General features: G+C 46.6%; 2 protein-coding genes across 3 annotated transcripts; both read left to right on the forward strand.

Moving 5' to 3' along the window:
• Positions 1-856: 856 nt before the first annotated feature.
• LOC117600822 (lysosome-associated membrane glycoprotein 5) lies at positions 857-6,062 on the forward strand. 2 transcript variants are annotated; one of them, XM_034316747.2, is made up of 7 exons: positions 857-1,085; positions 1,522-1,658; positions 2,189-2,374; positions 2,452-2,568; positions 2,827-2,914; positions 2,987-3,125; positions 3,200-6,062. In XM_034316747.2, exons 1-7 carry the CDS (start codon positions 1,043-1,045, stop codon positions 3,408-3,410), a joined length of 921 nt encoding a protein of 306 aa, XP_034172638.1. In that variant the 5' UTR covers positions 857-1,042; the 3' UTR covers positions 3,411-6,062. The 2 variants fall into 2 exon arrangements, with proteins under 2 accessions (XP_034172638.1, XP_034172639.1); XM_034316748.2 differs by lacking the exon at positions 857-1,085 and adding an exon at positions 1,234-1,441.
• Positions 6,063-9,881: 3,819 nt separating this feature from the next.
• Positions 9,882-19,003, forward strand: Six4 (homeobox protein six4). The gene is made up of 4 exons (XM_034316770.2): positions 9,882-14,663; positions 14,887-15,348; positions 17,640-17,962; positions 18,038-19,003. Exons 1-4 carry the CDS (start codon positions 14,323-14,325, stop codon positions 18,211-18,213), a joined length of 1,302 nt encoding a protein of 433 aa, XP_034172661.1. The 5' UTR covers positions 9,882-14,322; the 3' UTR covers positions 18,214-19,003.
• The last annotated feature ends 654 nt before the right edge of the window (positions 19,004-19,657 follow it).

The raw sequence follows: 19,657 nt of genomic DNA on the forward strand, positions 1-19,657 counted from the left end.
TAAATCTGATCAATGAAAGAACCTGTTGCATTTTTCGACTATTTATTTATATATTTGATTCCTTTGAATACTATGCGTTTTTGGTATTCTAAAGGCTTTCATAACGAGAAATTGCGGTCAAATTCATTGAGCGTGGGAGGACATTGTAGTAAGTGGGTGTAAGAGGGACGCGTGTCGCCGCTGGTTAATGTTCAGTAATCGGGTAAATGTCATTTAACCCTTTCGTTACTGAGGGTGGACTACATTTAAGTCGTCCTACGTAAACGCGTAGGAAACAAGGATGCATTTCCCTCAAAGGCACCCTTAGCAGAATAGTTAAATACCATTCTATTCTTAAAGAAATATACATTTTGAGCATTAAAATAGAATATACAAATCCTATTTCTGTGCTAATTGTTTATAAATGACTATTCTCTTGAGGCAGGGTGTTATACCGTACCCTGTCCTTCGCATCCCTTGAGAAATCCTTGAAAAGGAACAAATCTTCTCGGTTTCTTTTGAAGAATGAAAATTATCGACATAAACACGAGTATCAATCCTGAGCTCGAAATAGCAAATTAGAAAATCAATTTTAGTCAACCTCATGAATGGTAAATTACTATGCGAGGGTCATTCATTCCGTCGAGATGGCATGGCGGTTCGATTCGAAATAGCTGACTGGTGTGTATTCTAATAGCCGTATCGCTAAAGTGCATCAAGTGAATGAAGGGCAACGCCGACGCCAGCATCGACGCCGACGCCGACGCCCGACGTCACCGACAACGCCACCCCGAAGTGAAACAACGAACAAACTTTTTTGCCGTGCTTTTCCAGGTATACATACGTGTGTAGTGTATACTATACCAGAAGACATCGTGGCGCATGCTGAGAGCTTCTACTATCGATCCATCCTCGACCGAGCTTTCCCGTTCGTCTCACAAGCTTCGCGAACGTCGTCTAGGTAAAATCATCCCGCGTACACCTGCCACGGGAAAACGTATTTTTTTTTCATTATCTCCTTATCCTTTGCTCGTCGCCGTCGCGAATAGCACAATCCTGGAAGATGGCACGTCGCATAGATTACACCAAGGCGATCTTCGTACTGTGTGAGTTCTCCAATTGTTTCGCGGTGCGTTTGCGTGAAATTGTTCACCGTGTGAAGTAATATTGTGTGTTCGAAGGAAACGAAGCTCCATTAGTTTCGCAATGACGCAACAAACAGTTTAAGATGTTTGTTTCATGATGTTTTCAAATATGAAAATCGACCGGAAATCGATTAGATTATCTGGAGTACAGAGTATTATCTAATAAGATACTCGCAACGGTTTCGTTGTTATATCATCGATTAGATGATTTTCTATATCTATTTGCAATTTTCACAATTCTTCTCATCATCGATCAATTATATAGATTTACAAATCTGATGGACAGGTGTCAATTAATTCGTTCACATTATTAATCTGTAAAGAAAGTTTATTTAACAGAAAATTCTGAATAACAGTGTGTTTACTTAATCTTGTCTAACGAAAGATTTTCTTGCAGGGTGTGTCCTGAGTACGGCATTCAGCGTCCCCAGTTACTCGCCGGCGCCCGAAAAGTTGGACGAGCAGTTGTATACGACACGTCGGATGGCAAACGTGGTGTTCGATATGCCCGGCCCGAAATCTAAACTACCCTTGGTAAGAACGCTCCTCTGAAACACGATTATCGTTAATAAGATACGATAAAACAGGTTGGTGACATATTTTCGTGTGATCGACACACTTATCAGAAACAATAGTTACCTTATAACGTATGTCTGACAATTATCTAAATGGATTCGTGGTACGTGTCCATTACCTGTTTGACAAGGTAAAAAAACAAACGTCTTATCAACAGAAAATTCAACATTGTAAAGATCAAGATTCCGTTCGATATAATTTTTTCTTAGAGTAGCCTATTAATCTTAGCCTGTTGCTCCTCGAGCATTTTCGCCTATGTTGCTTCTACACTAATGCAATTTATCGCGTTATTTTCCTAAAACGGGCGAGCACAGGTAGCGTGGCTTGCAGCGATATTACAGTATAACGATCGACCGATAAGATCGAAACGATAAGACGGGCGCGACATTTTATTAAAATTCTCGTGGATCGTTTAATCTCCGCGAAATCGTTCTGCTCGTTCACGAAACGAACCATGCATCAGATTTAACGTTAATGATATTTCGAAGTCGGTGGACAATTTCGAGATGAAGAGCACCACGACGATGACCTCGGAAACAACAACCACCCACAGATCGTTCTCCACGGAACAGCCTCTCTACCGTTTAGACGGCAGCAATGGACAAGCTTGTATTCTTCTACAAGTGGACGCTCTGATCACGGTGAAATATAGAACGAAATTCGGAGAGGATCAAGTAAGGCTCGTTATCGTTTCTAGAGAATAAGTAAAGGATAAGGTTCAAGTAAATCTTAAACAATGAATCTTCTTCAGGAAGCGAGCATCTACGTTCCTAACGATGCGACGGTAACTGGCAATTGCGACAACGAGAACACCGTGACAATGTCCCTGAAGTGGAAGGCGTTCGTATTGTCGTGGAGTTTCGCTAAGGTAACGAGCTGACATGTCGTCTGAACACGCGACATCATTTTTCATCCCTTAACCAACCGACTGTCCAACGACACGACATTAGGTCACGAAACTAGCCTGCTCTACGCACGAAAAGGTCGTTTCCAGAGGAAATCGATACCTGGCCCTTCGACTCTCTTCCCTTCGTTCTAATTCTAATTACTGCACCTTCATTTTACTCGTGGAACGAATCATTTCATCATTAGCAAATTTAAAATTGACGTAGAATAAATTTTTTAGACACCCGGGGGTGAACGATGGTACGTCGAAAAAATCGAGTTGACCTACAATTCCAGCGATCGACATTTCGAACATATCGATCAGCCACGTAAGTTCAGTTAAAGGGAAAGGAAATTTCTTATAGGAATTTTACAGCAAATCGAATCTCTTTGCGTTTAAGACAAGACGATCCGATTGAGCACCGGACAGAAGCATAGTTCCATGTTGTTCCCGACCCCGGTTGGCAAATCGTACTCCTGCAGCGGCGAAACGGAGATCCCTTTGACCGATGGAAAGAATTATGCCAGCGTGCTTCTCAGGTAGACCGATTCGCGATCGTAAAACGTTACAGATTAACCAGAAATTTTCATAAAGAATTACTTCGAAACTTTAGAGACATGAAGCTGCAGCCGTTCAAATTCAAGAACAATGAATTCGCCGTCGAATTTTCGTGCACGTCGCTAAGCGCACGCGGAGTTCGAGACGAAACGGCACCCGTCGCGGTCGGGTCAACTTTAGCCGCTGCCGTTCTGCTCACAATTACCGGTTACGCCGCCTATCGTTACTTTAAGGTGAAGAAGGTCAAGTACGACACGATGGAATAAAAAGTGCAAGAAACGCAGCCCAGGACGATGCCAAAATCGCGCGACTACGCCAACAAGCCTCGCCGAAAGCCACGCGAACAGCAGCTGATCGCCATTCTCATTGTCATCACATTTTCTATCTTGACCGTCGGGACACGAGCGGTACAAACGTTGATCGAAATGCACGAAAGATCCATGAACGTTCGTATCGTCAGTGCAGCGAGGACGCGTTTTTATTTCTCGACCAAAGGCGACGTGGTCTTTATTCTTCAAATTTTTATCCATCTTCGACGTAATACCTAGACACGGCACGCGAAGCGAAATTCCGTTGATTCGTAACTATTTCGGATGTAAAAATATCGATTAAGGAAGTAACAGAAGGTAAACAAGTGGTGTATATTAAACGGTATACGATACACTCGGCAGCCACTCGTTACCGCTCGTTGTCGCAAGCTCTGATGGTTGTATCGATAGATTTTCGATTCAATTTTCTCGAACGAGGAAAACGTTCGAACGTTGTCTAGGAAAAGAAGATTCCACGGGAAAATATCGTTTTCTCCCTGGCAAATCGCATATCAATTAAAACGATCACGTTTATCTACGTAAATAGTTGTAAACGAGACGATGGCGCGAAATTTTTCGCATCTTAAAATAATACTCCTTCTTCGCGGTATCAACTGTAACATATCTTTCGCGAAACATTATCATATCACTTGGAACATTAAGAATCTCGTTGATAACACGTCCTCGGTGTCGAGGAGCAAGAAAGCCCTGTCAGGCAGCTAAAGTTTTACAGAAACGAATAGTGTAGTCGATCGAATATAAAACGTATCGCGGCATTGATCGCGGTTATACTTCAAGCTTCGATAGTCACTCTTCCGTTATAACTTGTAAATAGTATAAAAAGTATTTTCTTTCTACTTATGTACACCTTGAACATATTCTAAGCTATTTTAAAGAGTTTGCGACTCAATTCGTCGTACGACGAACTATCATCGTATCAGTTTCAAGCTTTGTTCCATCTACTTTTCTTATAGGATACAACGATCGCTAAATTAATTTCTATCTTCCAATTCTCGATGTAACATATCATGTAAATACGTTACATATCGTGCGAATGATCGACAAAGCTCGCTACGTAATACCTTTCTACTATTCCCAATAAAAAAAGAATCCGTTTCCGGAGAGAAATTTCAGCGTTTGTATCGTGTCCTGACCTATAATCCGTCCAATGAGACGAGTCAGGATATCTTTACAAATTCGCGCGCTCGACACAGGGCCGAGAGCTTAGTTATTTCCGGTTCATCAAACGTTTCGGTCGAGGTTTGTGTGCTGTGATCCGAGCCTGTGAATTTTTATGCATTTACTGTCTCGTCTCGTTGGATGGAGTATAGTCTCGTTTTCTTTATATCAGTCCATTATAATTACAACAAAAGAAACGCTTTTCGCGAGCTTTGTCGATCGAGCAGAATTTTCGATGATCCTTTAATATGTGACGAGCGTGTATTCATTATTAGTCGATGGATAGTTCACTTCTATGAGATATATTAGCGTGTAAACTTGTCTTTAGGATGGTCAAATGCCATTGAAAGCCGACGTCTCCCCAAGGTGGAGTGGTCGAAATTGGAGCGAGGTGAAGCGACAAGTCGTACGTCTAGGTACGAAGGGTAAGGGACGTTGATGAAAACGAAAGAATATACCGAATGCAGTTTTAGCTAACGAATAATGGAGTACCTAAGTGTAACCTGCACATCGCAGGAATAAATTTACAATTAGCGATATGCGCATAATATGAACCTCTGTCTTCCAAATGCATATTAAAGTTGAAGTTTCGTGTGTAAATATATATTTCGTGTGTATACAGGGTGTCCCAGGTCGGGTAGTACAACCGGACCCGAGACATCCTGTACATGTGTATGCACATGTACGTTTGTAAATGGTCATTTATTTGCGTACATGTACATATGCGTACCATACACATTATAAATACACGTATATATAAAAAGATATATATATATATATACATATACACATATCTAGAGATAAAGAGAGAAAGAGCGGGAGAGAGAGAAGGAGAGAGTGAGAAATGTTATGAATATCGTGTATCGTATTTCCGTAAGGAAGTCGACGCGATCGTGGAGGATTCTCGAGTTTGCGTCGGCAGAATATAAGAATGTTGTTTCTTTTTTCGCGCGATACGAGGAATTCGGAAGGCGCACGCCGCGGATCGGGGCTCCGTTTATGTAGGCCGCGAGATGTCTCGCTATTTAAATTGTTCCAGACTCGACAAAGTGTCACAGACATGATCCTAGATGTAATTACGAAGATGTATTTTTGTGCTAAAGTCAGCCTTATTATAGATAGCATTAATGGCTCGTTGATCGATGGAAGGTTGTCCGATGTCCCTTAATTTTCAAGATTTTCCGTTGTGCGAGGTGTTACCGTCGGTGTCAGCGAGAATCGAACGTAGAACGAAACGATTCGCGAGGATGGAGCGAGAGCTGGGGAAAAGTTTCTGAATCATATCGCTTGATCTGTTTCCGCAATGTTAAGTCTTGTAACAAGTTATTGTAACGTGTTGTACGAAAGATACAAAAAGGGTGAAACGCGTAACGCGTGCTCACTGCAATTATATCATATCGATAAAATAAAGGCTGTTATACAAGCTCGTTCGTTGACCGTTCATTTTGGTCCGGTTTCGGTAAACGGCAAACAAAACTAAGTGGCGATGATCGCGTGAAATTCGTATACTAGACACGAAAGAACAAACATACGGATGGGTGTTTGCGTACGGCGGGAAGGGTCAGACGAAATAGTAATTTGCCGAAGGGCCCTGGAAAAGGGCGTGAAAAGTACAGTCAAGCAGGCTTATGCTAGTCGAAGGGAACCTCCCTCCCTCCCCCCTGGACCTTTACGTAACGCGAGGCACAGTTGTCGATAGCTCATTGTCGCAATGTCCATTGAAATCTCCGCGACAATGGTCGGAGCAGGCCGATCGCATTGTCGTCGCCATGCATCCCGACCCTCTGGCTGCGGGTAGTCCGAGCAGAGTGCTCGAAAAGATCACTGGTAACCAAGGATTACGTCTCTTAATCTCAGACCTAACACGGTCCGCTTTCTTGTTCGTCGATAATCGACCACGGATTCGCGCCTCGAAAATCTCTTCTCGTTTCACGAAAAAGAGTAGAAAGAAAAACGTGAGCGTTCTCTGAAGGATGGCGCAACAACTCGTTACGAGGAAATCGCGAGATACGGGTGATTAGGACGTAAAAGGGGTGGTTTGTAGGATAATTGTGCGTAATTGGGTACATTTGATGACAGATGTAATCCTGGCGGAGACTGGAGGGTAGGAGAGAGGACGGATGAAGGAAGGTGGGTGGCTGGGAGGCAGGGGGAAAGGATGGGGATGGTCTATAATTTATAAACTAGGGGCTGTTTTGGGGTAATTGCAGATAACGATGGGGCGGTCCGGATAACAAGCCGACATGGGAGTCACTGGACACCGTGCCACTCCACCGGTAACACCATAACCTTCGTTATATACGGCTATTCTCTGTATCGCTTGCATTGCTGTCCAACCATAAGTTACGTCACGCGTCACGTCGTCGCGAGGGTTTCGCATTAATAAATCCCGGATCCTCCTCGTTCGTTCTGCGCGTTAATCTTTGAAAAATATTACAGCGAAAACAACGACGCGGCTTCGGTGGTCGCAAACACCTCCATTTTCCTATTTAAAAACGCGTTTCACAGCTCGTTGAGCGAAAAGGTGTTGACAATTGGTAGCCATTGGGAATCCATTTAGTTCGTTCAAAAGCTGCTCCGACTACCTGGGTTTCTCTTTTCACCAGCTTCCTGGGTAACGAATCGCGACTGCATCTTGACAAGTTGTGGCTTTACAGCGTTCTCGGTTCGACGATCCGCATTTGCCGTGAACGCAAAGAATTTTTAGTCTTGCGAGCGTGTTTTGAAACGGTAGAAGAGGTACGCAAAGGTTGTAATCGAGCGAGAAGGGTAGAAGCTTTTCGAAGCACGACTGGCTGGCTTCTAATCGCTGGTACACGTGGATAGCTCGGGGAGACGCTTCCTGGAGGCGCTATAAATACTACTCTCGGAGGTATGACGCGATAATTACTCAATTCCCACAGCGTAGCGAATAGTCTGGTCAACTTGATCGTGATAAGCGGATAAAGGAACGTCGCGGCGCGGCCTTGAGGCGCTTGCTCGGTCAGCGCGAAGAATCGTCGCGACAGCGTTTCATTTTTGTCCCCGGCACGTCATCTTTCGCTTTTTCGTCCCAATATAAACATTCCTTAAGCCGACAAAGAGTCAAGCGTTGGGTCTTCCGGATCCGAATTGGAGGGTGGTGGCTACTGGGAAGTGGATATTTTAGCGCAATTGCGCCCTTACGGCAGAGCAGGTTATTAATCCCACAAGGTTCACTTTAGAAAATATCCTACTCACTGAGAAACTTATCGAACGTGTCGAGTATCGTTGGTTTCAGCCGTTTCGAACAATTTCCTACAAACAGGTCGAATTTATTCTTCGCCATCTCCGATTACAAACACGCCGGGAAAATACGCTCGATAGACACGCGACAGATTTGACATCGCTTCATCTGTCCGTCTCGAAACGAGCTAGATTTTTCGTTTCAACGAGAACACCGCTGAAGATTCGTCCCGCGGGATAAACCACGAACACGAAACGGGGGCACAACCTCTGATTAAATAAATCCTGGTTGCGGTATGGACAATTTCATCGTTTGAAAGCTATCCCCTTGACAGGAAAGGGGACGATGATACGCGGCTACAAGGATGGAAAATGTTCGTGGACCGGCGACCAGTTCATCGCCTACGTACGCGCCTAACTACCTACCCCTATTATTGGGGCGCTACGATGTAACGCGAAGCCGACGAAATTCCCCTCTCGTTTCGCATTTTTTACTTTGTCACCCTGCTACTTTCGTCGCGCAGGAAAATCGTCCCTGAATAGCGTTTTTGCGCAAGATTCTATTCCCGGATGCAAAGGTGATTATGTACGAAAGAGAATCGACGGTGATTAAAGGAAAATTGAAAATTTTTATTCGTTACAGGCGAACCAACTCGTACGCAAGGTCCACCGCGTGGTTGTTGGGTCTTTCGAGGGTGCGACCGAGAAAGATAGAAAGTTCATGGAGCCGGAGAAAGGAGCTAGATATAGAAAGAACGTGTGCGTGTGTAAAGGAGAGAAAAGGGGAAGGGGAGACAGGGAGAGACAGGAACGTGGCGTGAATGGGAGGGAGTTCATAATAACATCGAGGGGCAACAGGGTTCTCTGTGTTCAGATGCTCTTTTCAAGAGTGAGAACCCTCTTCGACGCGCATTCAAGTGTCGTCGCTTTGTAATACCTCTTAATACCGTTCGCTGTCGACGTTATTAAGGATCCGGAACATATTGTCGGTACAACAGTGGCAATACCTCTATGGCGTCAAGCCTTTATTGTTGCTCCTCGTGCGAGTTCGTTCTCTCTGACAGGAAGTAACACGGGACGTACGAGAATTTTTTGCCTCATTTTTTAAGAAAAATTTGCCAAAAATTTTTGCTCCAGATCCTTACACGTCCGTCTCTCCCAGGTCCCAGTTTAATTTCTTCTTTATTCGAACGCGAAATTTCGAAACCAAGTATGAGAACAAGTTTGTAGGGCTTGGCACATTTATGCTACGATGCAAGTCGTACTTAACCTGTAGATAAATCGTGCCAGTCAGCGTAAGACGATTCTAGACGGAGACCTGCGTCCACCGTTTTTCCCACAAAACTCACCTGACATAGGCTCCGTAGATAAGAGGACGTTAAATGTGCGAGGTGGCACATATTATAACTGGTCTTTACCAGCGAGCAACTTGGTGGCACGTGTTGCCATCGTATCAAAATATTATTTCTGCATAAAATTCGCAAAAATACCAAACGACGACCGTTTTTGTTTCCCGTGGAGCGAACAGAAAATCGCTGATTCGTTATCGTTTATCGGCGAAGAATCACGCGGTATGACGTAACGATCAGAAAATTGAACACATGGTCCTGAGTTAGAACCGCAAACCCCCTGTGTCAAGGGGTTTCCGTTTCGTATCTCATAATTGGCGACGCGTTTATGTCACCGCAGTCGTCTCTTCCCTTTCAGAAATTCGCTTCGACCCGAGAATAATGAGCCGTCGTTATAAATCTTAGCAGCGTCGCGTAACCAACCGATTAGAACAGGGGGTAGTTCTTCGCTCCGTGAAGATAAAAAGTGGTTCTATACGTCATCCAGCGAACACGCGTTCTATACACATCTCGTTTGTATTTTTTAAAGTGAAAAAAGAAAGGGCGAACCCTGTTGTTTCGAGGAGGCATCTTCGAACCCCGTTTAATTCGCTGGATACTTACCGCTGGACGCGTATAGCCGACACAGGTCGGAACGGAGATGATGACAGTCCACCGTTTGAACTACCCTCAAATCACCGAGCGCGCCTAACTAACCGTGTAATCGACAATTTCATCCTATTACGACATCCAACGCGCCACACTTTTCGCCCGGATAAAATACAGGTGGCGCATCTACTTTACGAAACGATAATAATAATTAGCGAATTTTACTGCGAGCTATTTATCAGCTTTAATCCAAGCTCGAAGTTTCTTTCGAGTGTAAGACAATCGAATATAAACGTCGATGACTCGACGCGTTTTTATCGTCGACGTTGGTGGGAAGGTTGATTGGTCGGTAACGATTCGAGTGGATCGAATTTCAAAATAATCGGCGCAAAAGTTGCGTTCAGCATAGTTTGCCAGGAAAAGTACTTGCGCAACAGTGTTTTTGAAAATTGTACGCGAGTCCAGTGACACGAGAGGCGCGGCACAAAGTGGCCAGTGACACATAAAGAGCATATTTTCGAGCATTACCGAAGGGATCCGTCTCGGTCCCGGCCAACTACCTGTGTTCGTTTCACGCCTGTTCGCGTTTTCCAGCGTTAGAATCTCCCGCACCGATCTTTCCAGTGGCCCCGGTAATGGGCAAATAACCGACGGATTACGTCGCCTAATCCTCCTGCTAACGCGATCTCATTGTCGCGAGGGAATCGAGCGAATCTCATGCCTTTTACTCTCTGCTCGCCTTCCAAATCGTTCATCTTTTCTCGCTCCATTGGATCGAGGAATCTCTGCGGCGCGATAACGATCGACCGAAATCAGTCGAATCTTTAGGAATTTCTCGTTATTTCTAATCGCGAGGAACGTTTTTAGACGCGACAATTTCGCCGAGGTGTGAGGGAGTTCAGAAAAATTGATAAAGCTTCGATAAAGCCGAACGGGCAATACGAAACCACGCGGCGGACGAGCTTGTTCACCTGCGCGTAACAAGAATGTCAGCTTCTAAAAATAAATTGCCCGTACGATCGTGGACGATTCTAGCGGCGCGGTGGCGCGAGTATACGTAACGTGCGCGCGAAGATAGTCGCTATCTCGACGAGGCGGTGTCCAATGTCGGCCACCAACACGACCGCCAGCACTTTCCATCCCCGCCAGCCAAACGCGCCTCGCTTTATTGTTCCCCGCGTATTAATTTTATAGATATAAGTGCACACTTACGCGCGTGCATGCCGATACTGTCTACGCTCCACGAGGAAATACGAGATGCACTTGCGACTGCCTTTCTGTCGCTTCGTTCGATCGACAGCCCTGTAATGCTTGTTCGCTCACCTCCTCTCCTCCTCTTCCCTCGCATAAAACACGAGTCGGCTATTAATCTGTCGTGAAGCTTTCGGGGAGAACCAGCTCCTTCGGTCTAAACCTTTGACACGTTTTTAAACTCTCGGGTCGTTCGAGAATACCTGCTCCGAAATGTAGAATGGATTTCAGTTCACGGACGGCGCGGCGTTACGAGAACACGGCACAGACAGTCGGTTTAATTTATCTGGATTTACGCCGGCGAAGATGCCCGCCCGTTTGCCGACGTGTTTCAAGGGGCTGAACAAGCGTACAAGAGGATCGTCGGGTCGATTTTGCACAGAGCCATTTTGGAATGCAATTAAACGCAGTACAACGAAATACGACACTGACGCTGCTACTGGTGCCGTTGCTTCGCTTCGCTATGTTCTCTTCCGCTTCATTGCTTTCCTCTTCCTACAACCACCCACTCACCACCCCTCTACCAGTCTGCCTTCGTCGTACCCCTGTACCTACCACTCGTCGTGTCAGGAATACCTCCGTTTATCCAGCTACAAACGACCGAATTTTCACCGAAGCCTTTCATTCTCATTTCTTTTCCCCATTTCCGCTTTCGCTTTCAGTCTGCGAATATCGAGGCGAACGAGGAGGACGCGGATAAGCCCGAGGGAAGAAAATAAGAAAATGAAAAGAGTGGACGATCTTGAGATCGTTTTGATAAGGCTGGGGAAGCGCGCGAGAGGACGCCAAGGGGTGTCGGTAGGGGTAGATTGGCGGAGGTCGGCGCGACGAGGTATGACAAGGGGGTGGTGTACGAGGAAGAGGAAGAGGAAAAGGGAGCGAGACAGAGAGGGAGCAGGAAAATGGCGGCTCGCAGGACATCCGACACCAAATCGAAGGAGACGCCATCGCAAAGCGCGGCACCGCCCCTCTATCACCGGGTCTTGCTCCGCCGGTGTCGTCGTTCTACCTAGGGCGCGCTCTCTAAATTAAAACGATTTTTGCCCGTTTACGAAAAACACAGCCCAAACACTTTGCGACAAATCGATTTTATTTTAGCTTCGGAAGAAGCAAAGGAAAAGAGACAACAGCGTTAGGTTTAATGATCGTCGTCGATTCCGATGCTTTTCGCGGGATACGAAAGAAAAATCGAAGAACGTATCGTCGAGTAATGACGTAATACGAACGGTGCATCGATCCAACCCGGTTTGCCGTAGTAGCGAGAACGTTCGACTCACCTTGTTTTCAACTATGCGACGATTCAACAAATAAACGTGTTTCAACGCAAAAATCGTGTTACTCGATTCGCTTCCGTCTACAGATAAAGAGAGAAAGAGAGAGCAGTGCTCGTTGCGCTGACGATCATCGTTCGTACGTCTGTTTTTCCCGAAGGAAATTTGTCAAAGTCCCGCGGACACGTTGAGTCTCGTCACGGTGAAACGACGCGGAGCATCCGACAAATGGCAATTAGACGGAAAAGGCGGAGCGGATTGAAAGGATTGACCAGGCGTGGCACACAGAGGGATTTCGGTGCTCGTCGAAAGACATCTTCGCTCGTCTGCCAGCGTATCGGCTCTCATTGATCTACTTAACGCCGCTGGTTTGACGGATTTCACGCTATTTTCATCGACTTCCTGCCGTCGGGCTACGCCACCCTGCCACCCTTTACGATCTCGCTTCACGCTTTTCTTCGTTTTTAATTACGCTTCCATTTTTGCAATTTTATTTCTTCGTCACATTGGTAACTACTCGTTTGCAGAAACGCTTAGCGTTTTAAGAATCTGGCGATTTCGTTACATCAGTCTGATTTTTTCCCTTCCATTCGGTGGCATGAGAAAGGACGACGGCGGGGACTGATGGAAAACGCTAGGGGAATTGTTGCCGGTTGTTGTGAAATTAATTAAACGCGAGGTGTGATAGCACCGCTTAGAATCACAACACGGTGTACGGTAACGTTGTCGCGCTCCGTTTCCGGTGTTTGTTGGTTACCTCCTATATTCTCTACGCTTTGCCCACAGACGAGTCCGCGTGTTCGACTACTCACACACGCTTCTTGTATTCGTCGCGGCGAGGATCCAGGAGAAAAAAGTAATTTAAATAAAACAATAATTACCAGAATAAATCGAAGGTAATCGTCTAAATTTTACACCTGGCGCGACTAAATCTTACTCTACGATTTATCAGACAGATATTGAATTTTTTCTTCTTTAAACGAAGTCGCGTAACACAGAAACGATTAACCATGCGATCGAAGGGCGAAGGGGAGAAGGGTGGATGAGTAGAGAAAGAGGGAGATTGAAATAATCGCTCATCGAACGAGTCGAAGAGGTTGCTCTCGCAGGTGAGAATCCAGCAACGCGACGGAGCCGGTATCCGTGGTCACCGAACGGGGTGGCTTTCGTCGGGGGTAGAAATATGCGCCGCCCCCGTGCTCGTCCAATCGAAGGAACGCGCGCGCTCCCCGTCGACCAATAGGAACACGCTCGAACGCGTCTCCCGTCCGAATGCGCCGCGTTCCACTCCTCTCCGCGCTGGTGCGCCTTGAAAAACAAAAAGGACATCAAAGAACAGAGGAAGAGAGAACACCAGCGACGACGTCCTCTAGTTGTGGCTGTGGCAGCGTCAACGGGAACGGCATCGGTGGTATCGGCGCGGAATAATCGGCAGTGGCAGCGATCGTCGTAGCAGTAACAGCAGAACTGCGTAACCACGCGACGACGTTTTTCCGCCGGCGAATACCGCGCTATACAACAGTTTTCCCTTTGTAAACACTGTCCGTTCTTTTTTAATTCGTCGAAAAATCGTTTCGTATTCTCTTTTGCAAAGTGTCGTCGGATGTTATCGGATGTTTCGACGATTAAAACGCACGGGTCGTGAAGTGTTTTCGAGGCAGTGCGACTTTGTTCGAGGGTGAAGTTAACGAATGTTGAGTGCACTTGAGTGGAAAAAATTAAAGACGCTCCGCGGACAGTTTCCTCGAGAAAAACTCGCACCGTTGGGAAACACGTTAGGGTAACGAGGCGTTTATGAATGGAAACTCGGTTGGCGAGGACGCGAATGAAAGGCTCGCGATCAAACAATCGTCCGAGCGGCGGATGCTTGCTTTCGTCATCAGCTGTTCATCCGTAAATGATCGATAACGTCGATCGAGCTACGAGAAACGAAGCACTCGGAGGACTCTGTTCCGAAGGAAACGTCGAATCCATAAAGAAATGATCGTCGATTGATTGGCGCGATTGGGAAAGAAGAATCGACCGAGAATGCCCGACAGTTCGGATCATTTGTCGTCGCCGAACAGCGAGTGCAACAGCCAAATTGGCGGTATGCATCGAAACACGTCTGCTGGGCAATACAACGATTCCTCGATACCTGGTCTACCTCTGACCCATCATTCCCATTCGCAAAATCTAACGCCCGCCTCGAACGGAAGCCCCCGGTATTCTCAAGAGTTGACCAGCTGCAGCTCCGCTAACCCGTCCACGAATATTGGAAACATCGGGGCACTCTCTCTGGGAACGAGCAGCAGTAACTTTACCCCGGAACAGATATCTTGCATGTGCGAGGCGTTATCGCAGAGTCAGGATATCGAGAAGCTCACGAGGTAAGCCCGCTCTTTGTTCCTTCCGTTTCGAATCTCGAGCTCCCTGTTAGCGTCCGCGAACTCGCTTCCCGACGGCAGCTTCAACGCTGCTTTCGAGTCTCCTTACGAATCAAAGAGAAAACCGATCGGTTCGAATTCACGGTCTTGTTGCGAGAAAATCGAGCAAACTAAAATCGTCATGATCAGAGTTGAAAATGTAAAAGGGTAAACGTTTCGATGCTAGGTTTCTATGGTCTTTACCACCGGGCGAACTGCTCCGGGGTGGCGAGAGCGTTCTAATGGCAAGAGCCACGGTGGCATTTCATCGGGGAGCATATCACGAGCTCTACTCGATCCTGGAGAGTCATCCGTTCTCGCCGCGTCGACACCAGGAGCTTCAGCAGATGTGGTTCAAGTCGCACTATCGCGAAGCGGAGAAGATCCGCGGCCGTCCGCTGGGTGCGGTGGACAAGTATCGGCTGCGGAAAAAGTACCCCTTACCGAAGACGATCTGGGACGGGGAGGAGGTGGTGTACTGCTTCAAAGAACGCTCGAGGAACGCGTTGAAAGAGTGTTACATGAGGAACAAGTACCCGGCTTCCGACGAGAAGAAGAATCTAGCGAAGAAGACCGGTCTGACGCTCACCCAGGTGTCGAATTGGTTCAAAAATCGAAGACAGAGGGATCGAACGCCGCAAACAAGGACGTAAGTTTCATTTTTCTTTCTCGTAATTGCGCGTTTCGATGTTGAAAGTTTCTCGAGGAAACAAGCTGAGTGGTCGATCGGGGTACGAAAGCGTCCCGCGGCGGAGATACGGTGCATGGAGGGCACGTGTGTCAACGGGGGGTCTCGACTTTTCCACCGAGCAACAAGTGTCTCGACATATGTACGGGGTCGTGAGTCCGTCTTTCGAGGGCACACCGACTGCTTCGGAGGCGGTAAATCATCCTCTGTACGAGCCGTGTCGACCGAAATCATCCGAGTGCACCAGAAGGATCCTCCTCGCCGCGATAGCTGACCGCCCTTCTTTACGGCTCGATTCGAATTTCCTCGGGGGTAAACTAACATTTCGATCGTCTATTTCAACGAATTCTTTTCCCTTCTTCTTACGCTTCCGTTACCGTGATTAGCCAAAGGCAAACGTATCAAATTCCCGCGGGCCATCGACTTCTTTCGCGATAATTGACGAGTCGATGTAATCTAGCGTTTGTAAAGCCAAGTATGCTTACACTTAGCGATCGCTCCATCGTTATTTGTAAACGGTTTGATACGGGCCGGCGCGGCGCGGCGCAGCGTGGCGAACGGGGGCCGAAGGAGGTGGAACAAGGGCGAAAAACGTGTTCGCCTGTTTATTGATACAATGCCAGTTGGGAATTACGATAAGATTAAAACGTTTCTCCAACTCGACCTTTTCGTATCAGAGATTTCAATGTCAGTCTTCGAGTTTAATCAGAATCTTCAATCCGCTTCGTGTCGCGTTCGATTAACAGAATTTTTTAGGCGTAGTGGGTGCGCGTGCAAAGAAAGAAAAGGAACAAAAGATAGAGAGGAAAGGCAGCAACGACGTTGTTATGGCTACGATGTGGCTCGGTCACGGTCTGCTTTGGACCGCATGCTGACTCGCCGCGTTGCGAACTCGGAAGTGCGCAATTTTTCTTCACCGTTCGTCTCGATCGAGGCGAGTTATCGCGCGTCGTTTTCGAAAACTTTCGACGACGGAGTTGCCTGCCGTGTGTAGGTTCGATTAGGAACGGCATGCGTGTTGAGCGAAAAATTCTTTTTCGGTGGCGAATAAGCTTCGCTCCAGTATCCCCTCGTTCCGCCCTTAACGTCCTCCCCCGGCAAAGACTGTACGAAAAGGAAACGCGACGCCCCATTACCGCTTTATGACGCAGCTTCGGTTACGTCTCTCGTTTCACCATTGAGCTGTTCGCACTACCAATAGTTTACTACATAAAGCCCACGACCGGCCCTCCGACGCTGCCACGATTTATCTTCGCGACCAAAGCTACCTACGCTCCATCTTAACTTTTTCACGCGTTCCTATCCTTCTCGAAACAGATTCATCGAGTACTTCACGGGTGCTTTCGCGATGGCGGGTGGACCTCGTTTCCGAGAAGCTCGAAGGGGAAGTGGCGGACGCGCGTCCTAAAATTCATCGTCGGACCTTGAAGCGCGACCGTAAAAATGCGCGCCCCGTGGTTGCGAGTTAGGCGAGGAGGAATATAGAGGCAAAGTGGTTCGAACGAATCGTGGTCAGGGGCGGAGCTGGCCCCACATGGACCACCGTGCGTGCACGTGCGTGTCGCGAACACGTACGCGTTTTCTACTTTGACCCGTGTCAAGATGCAAGCGGTAGGACGGAGAGAAAGCGAAAAAGAGGGAAGCGTTTGTTTGCACCGGGCAACGAACAATGCCGGCGCGAATACGCTTACCTCTCCGATCCAACCTTTTCCGTTCGCTCGCTTTCGGAGAGAGCAGCGCAGCGGCGAGAAACTTCTCGGAACGAATACGCGTGTAACGCGTACGAGCGCATGTGTGCGCGACCCTTTAATCGTCCGGTCTTGCCTGGACCAAGGGTCCCAAGTTTTTTCGGATTCGTAAGACAATGAGGAACCTCGCACATGCTTCTAGGTTCGAACCTTTCCGACGACTTTTCCTTCTTTGCCTCTCGACGAAACGGCCCAAGATTTATGGCGGGGTTCTCCGGTAATTTTTCTTAACGACACCGATTTTCGACCACGCACATGCGTTATCTCTGACGACCGTGACACGGTACTCCTGCAACTTTGCCGTTTTCGCGCGAGTGTTTGGTCCAGGCCTAGTTTAACCCCTTCTTCTATATTTCTTTTGATAGTTGCATTACGATCCTTGATTGGGCAAATTAGAATTGGAAGTACCAGCCAAATTTGACACATTTGAAGTGTAAGTTGTGTCACATCTGTGGCTCGATATTACATGGCAAATTATACTGACTTGGCTTTCATCTTTTACAGGGACATGATGCCGTTGAATTGCCAAAACGGTGGCAACGTGATCGGCGGCTCCGTGAGCAACGGAGGAAGCATTCAGTCGTTGCAGAGCATCGATTCGGATAATTCGAATCTCGCGATGTCGCCGCTCTCGACGATGGGTATGTCGCCCGTCGGCGTCAATCCCTGCAGCCCGATGGGCATGAGCCCAATGGCTCCACGTCATCCTGGATACGCGCCACCCGTCACTCCCTCGACCGTGCATACCAGCCACCCCCACAACGGTGCACTCAGCCCCATGAACGACGTGAAAGCGCTCTGCTATGGCCGCGGAGTTTACGACACCGGTAAGTCTGACCCCGTTTCAACGGTACATATCGATATGGCTGCAGAACGGAATTACAAGGAAACTACTGTTTCAGGTAAAGACGTGGACCAGAGCACGGTGTACTACTCGAGTCATTCGGGCATGCATCATCAGTACTACCAGCAGACGCATCATCAAATGATGTCGGGCGCTCATCATTATCAGCACCACCAGCAGAGCATGCCGACGGGCTACGAAATCACGTTGCCGCCGCCTCAGCATTCGACGTGACCAACAGATTACGAGGAGGCCGATCGGAACGACGCGGCTCGCCACGGCCAAGCCGATGATGTTTTCGCGCGCGTCCACGCGTTCGCCTGACTCGGTGTTTTGCTTCTTTCGACAGGTTTCACGACCGAATAATTACGATCGATCGACCAAAGTTCTCGCGGGAACTCGAGAGATGACAGGGTGGGTAACTCGCTCCCGGACGCGAAACGACGCGACGTCGTCACGGGACTTATCGAGTGATACGCTATCATGGTGGTTGGAAGAACCATCGACTCTGCGTCTGCTAGCCAATAGAGATGTAAGTTCGTTCGTAAAAGTTCTGGGAGGAGTTTCGAAGGAGAACTGGTTTCACGCATGCACCCTGTTCGTAAAGGTGTTCGCCTAGGGTCGAGACCGTGATGGCGCCTATGAATCTTCGACTGCCCCTTTTCGTTGTGCGGGATTATCGATTGGCATATCAAAGAAATCGTTTCGAAAATCTATGTTCACCTGGATACGTATTTTCGTTCGATAATCGGAAATTAAAATTAAAAGACGATTTTCAGACGGACTCTCGTACCCTAACGATACGATCTCTGATACCTACCCCCTTAATACTAGAAACGGACTTTGTCTTTTAGCGTAAAAGATATTTTTCACCCTAGATTCGACTGTTTCGCACGGTACAATCTCCCATGACGCCTCCCAAAACGAAACAAAGGATCTCTTCTAAACAACGTACCATATTAATAAACAAAATTTATTGTAAAATTATGTGAGGCGCGTTAAATGTATAGAAATAAAATATGAATTCGTGAATAGTATGTCCTGATATTTTTATTTCCCTCCTAATTTGTAATCTATAAGAAATTAAATTACCGGTAACACCATATACACTCTACGCATTTGTAAATAAAAATGATAATTACAATTTAATTGCAAAATTAAATTATCTGTAGAAAGTAATTTCAAATTCGAACCTAGCGCCATCTCTTCAAACACGGCTCAAACTACTCAACGACTTACCAATTGATTTTCAGAAACGACGAGGCGACCGTCGATAACGTCGATAAAGGAGGGAATTCACCGTTGTCTAGATTAAACATTATTATTTATTCCATATTATATCTAATGAGATATTTGCAAATAAAAAAGCAGATCATCGTTACCCACGAAATACATAGATACATACACAGATACGCAGCAACATTTATTTTCAATTGCTCCTTATGAAAAAGTTGTAATTGAGATATCGGACTATTGAATCTTATAAAACAAATCAGGAGCAATTTCCTAGTACCATAAGATCTTTGTAAACAACCAATTACTATCTATTTTGCAGATAACAAACTGCTGCTTTTTTATTTGCGAATATCTCATTAAATATAATATTTGCGATTAGAGCAATTTTAGATTCCAAGGAAGCACATGGGGAGTAATTTTTTAAGATATAAATTGTTAACAA

This window comes from Osmia lignaria, chromosome 16 (assembly GCF_051020975.1).
Source record: "Osmia lignaria lignaria isolate PbOS001 chromosome 16, iyOsmLign1, whole genome shotgun sequence".
In the NCBI taxonomy this organism is placed as follows: domain Eukaryota; kingdom Metazoa; phylum Arthropoda; class Insecta; order Hymenoptera; family Megachilidae; genus Osmia; species Osmia lignaria.

What these genes read in the sequence shown, in the direction of transcription:
- LOC117600822 (XM_034316747.2), top strand. Translation starts at nt 1,043, where the DNA reads ATGGCACGTCGCATAGATTACACCAAGGCGATCTTCGTACTGT. An exon ending in CAAGGCGATCTTCGTACTGT is followed by an intron (nt 1,086 to 1,521) that starts GTGAGTTCTCCA and finishes ATTTTCTTGCAG; the next exon opens with GGTGTGTCCTGAGTACGGCA. An exon ending in CGAAATCTAAACTACCCTTG is followed by an intron (nt 1,659 to 2,188) that starts GTAAGAACGCTC and finishes GATATTTCGAAG; the next exon opens with TCGGTGGACAATTTCGAGAT.
- Six4 (XM_034316770.2), top strand. Translation starts at nt 14,323, where the DNA reads ATGCCCGACAGTTCGGATCATTTGTCGTCGCCGAACAGCGAGTGCAAC. An exon ending in GATATCGAGAAGCTCACGAG is followed by an intron (nt 14,664 to 14,886) that starts GTAAGCCCGCTC and finishes TTTCGATGCTAG; the next exon opens with GTTTCTATGGTCTTTACCAC. An exon ending in CGAACGCCGCAAACAAGGAC is followed by an intron (nt 15,349 to 17,639) that starts GTAAGTTTCATT and finishes CATCTTTTACAG; the next exon opens with GGACATGATGCCGTTGAATT.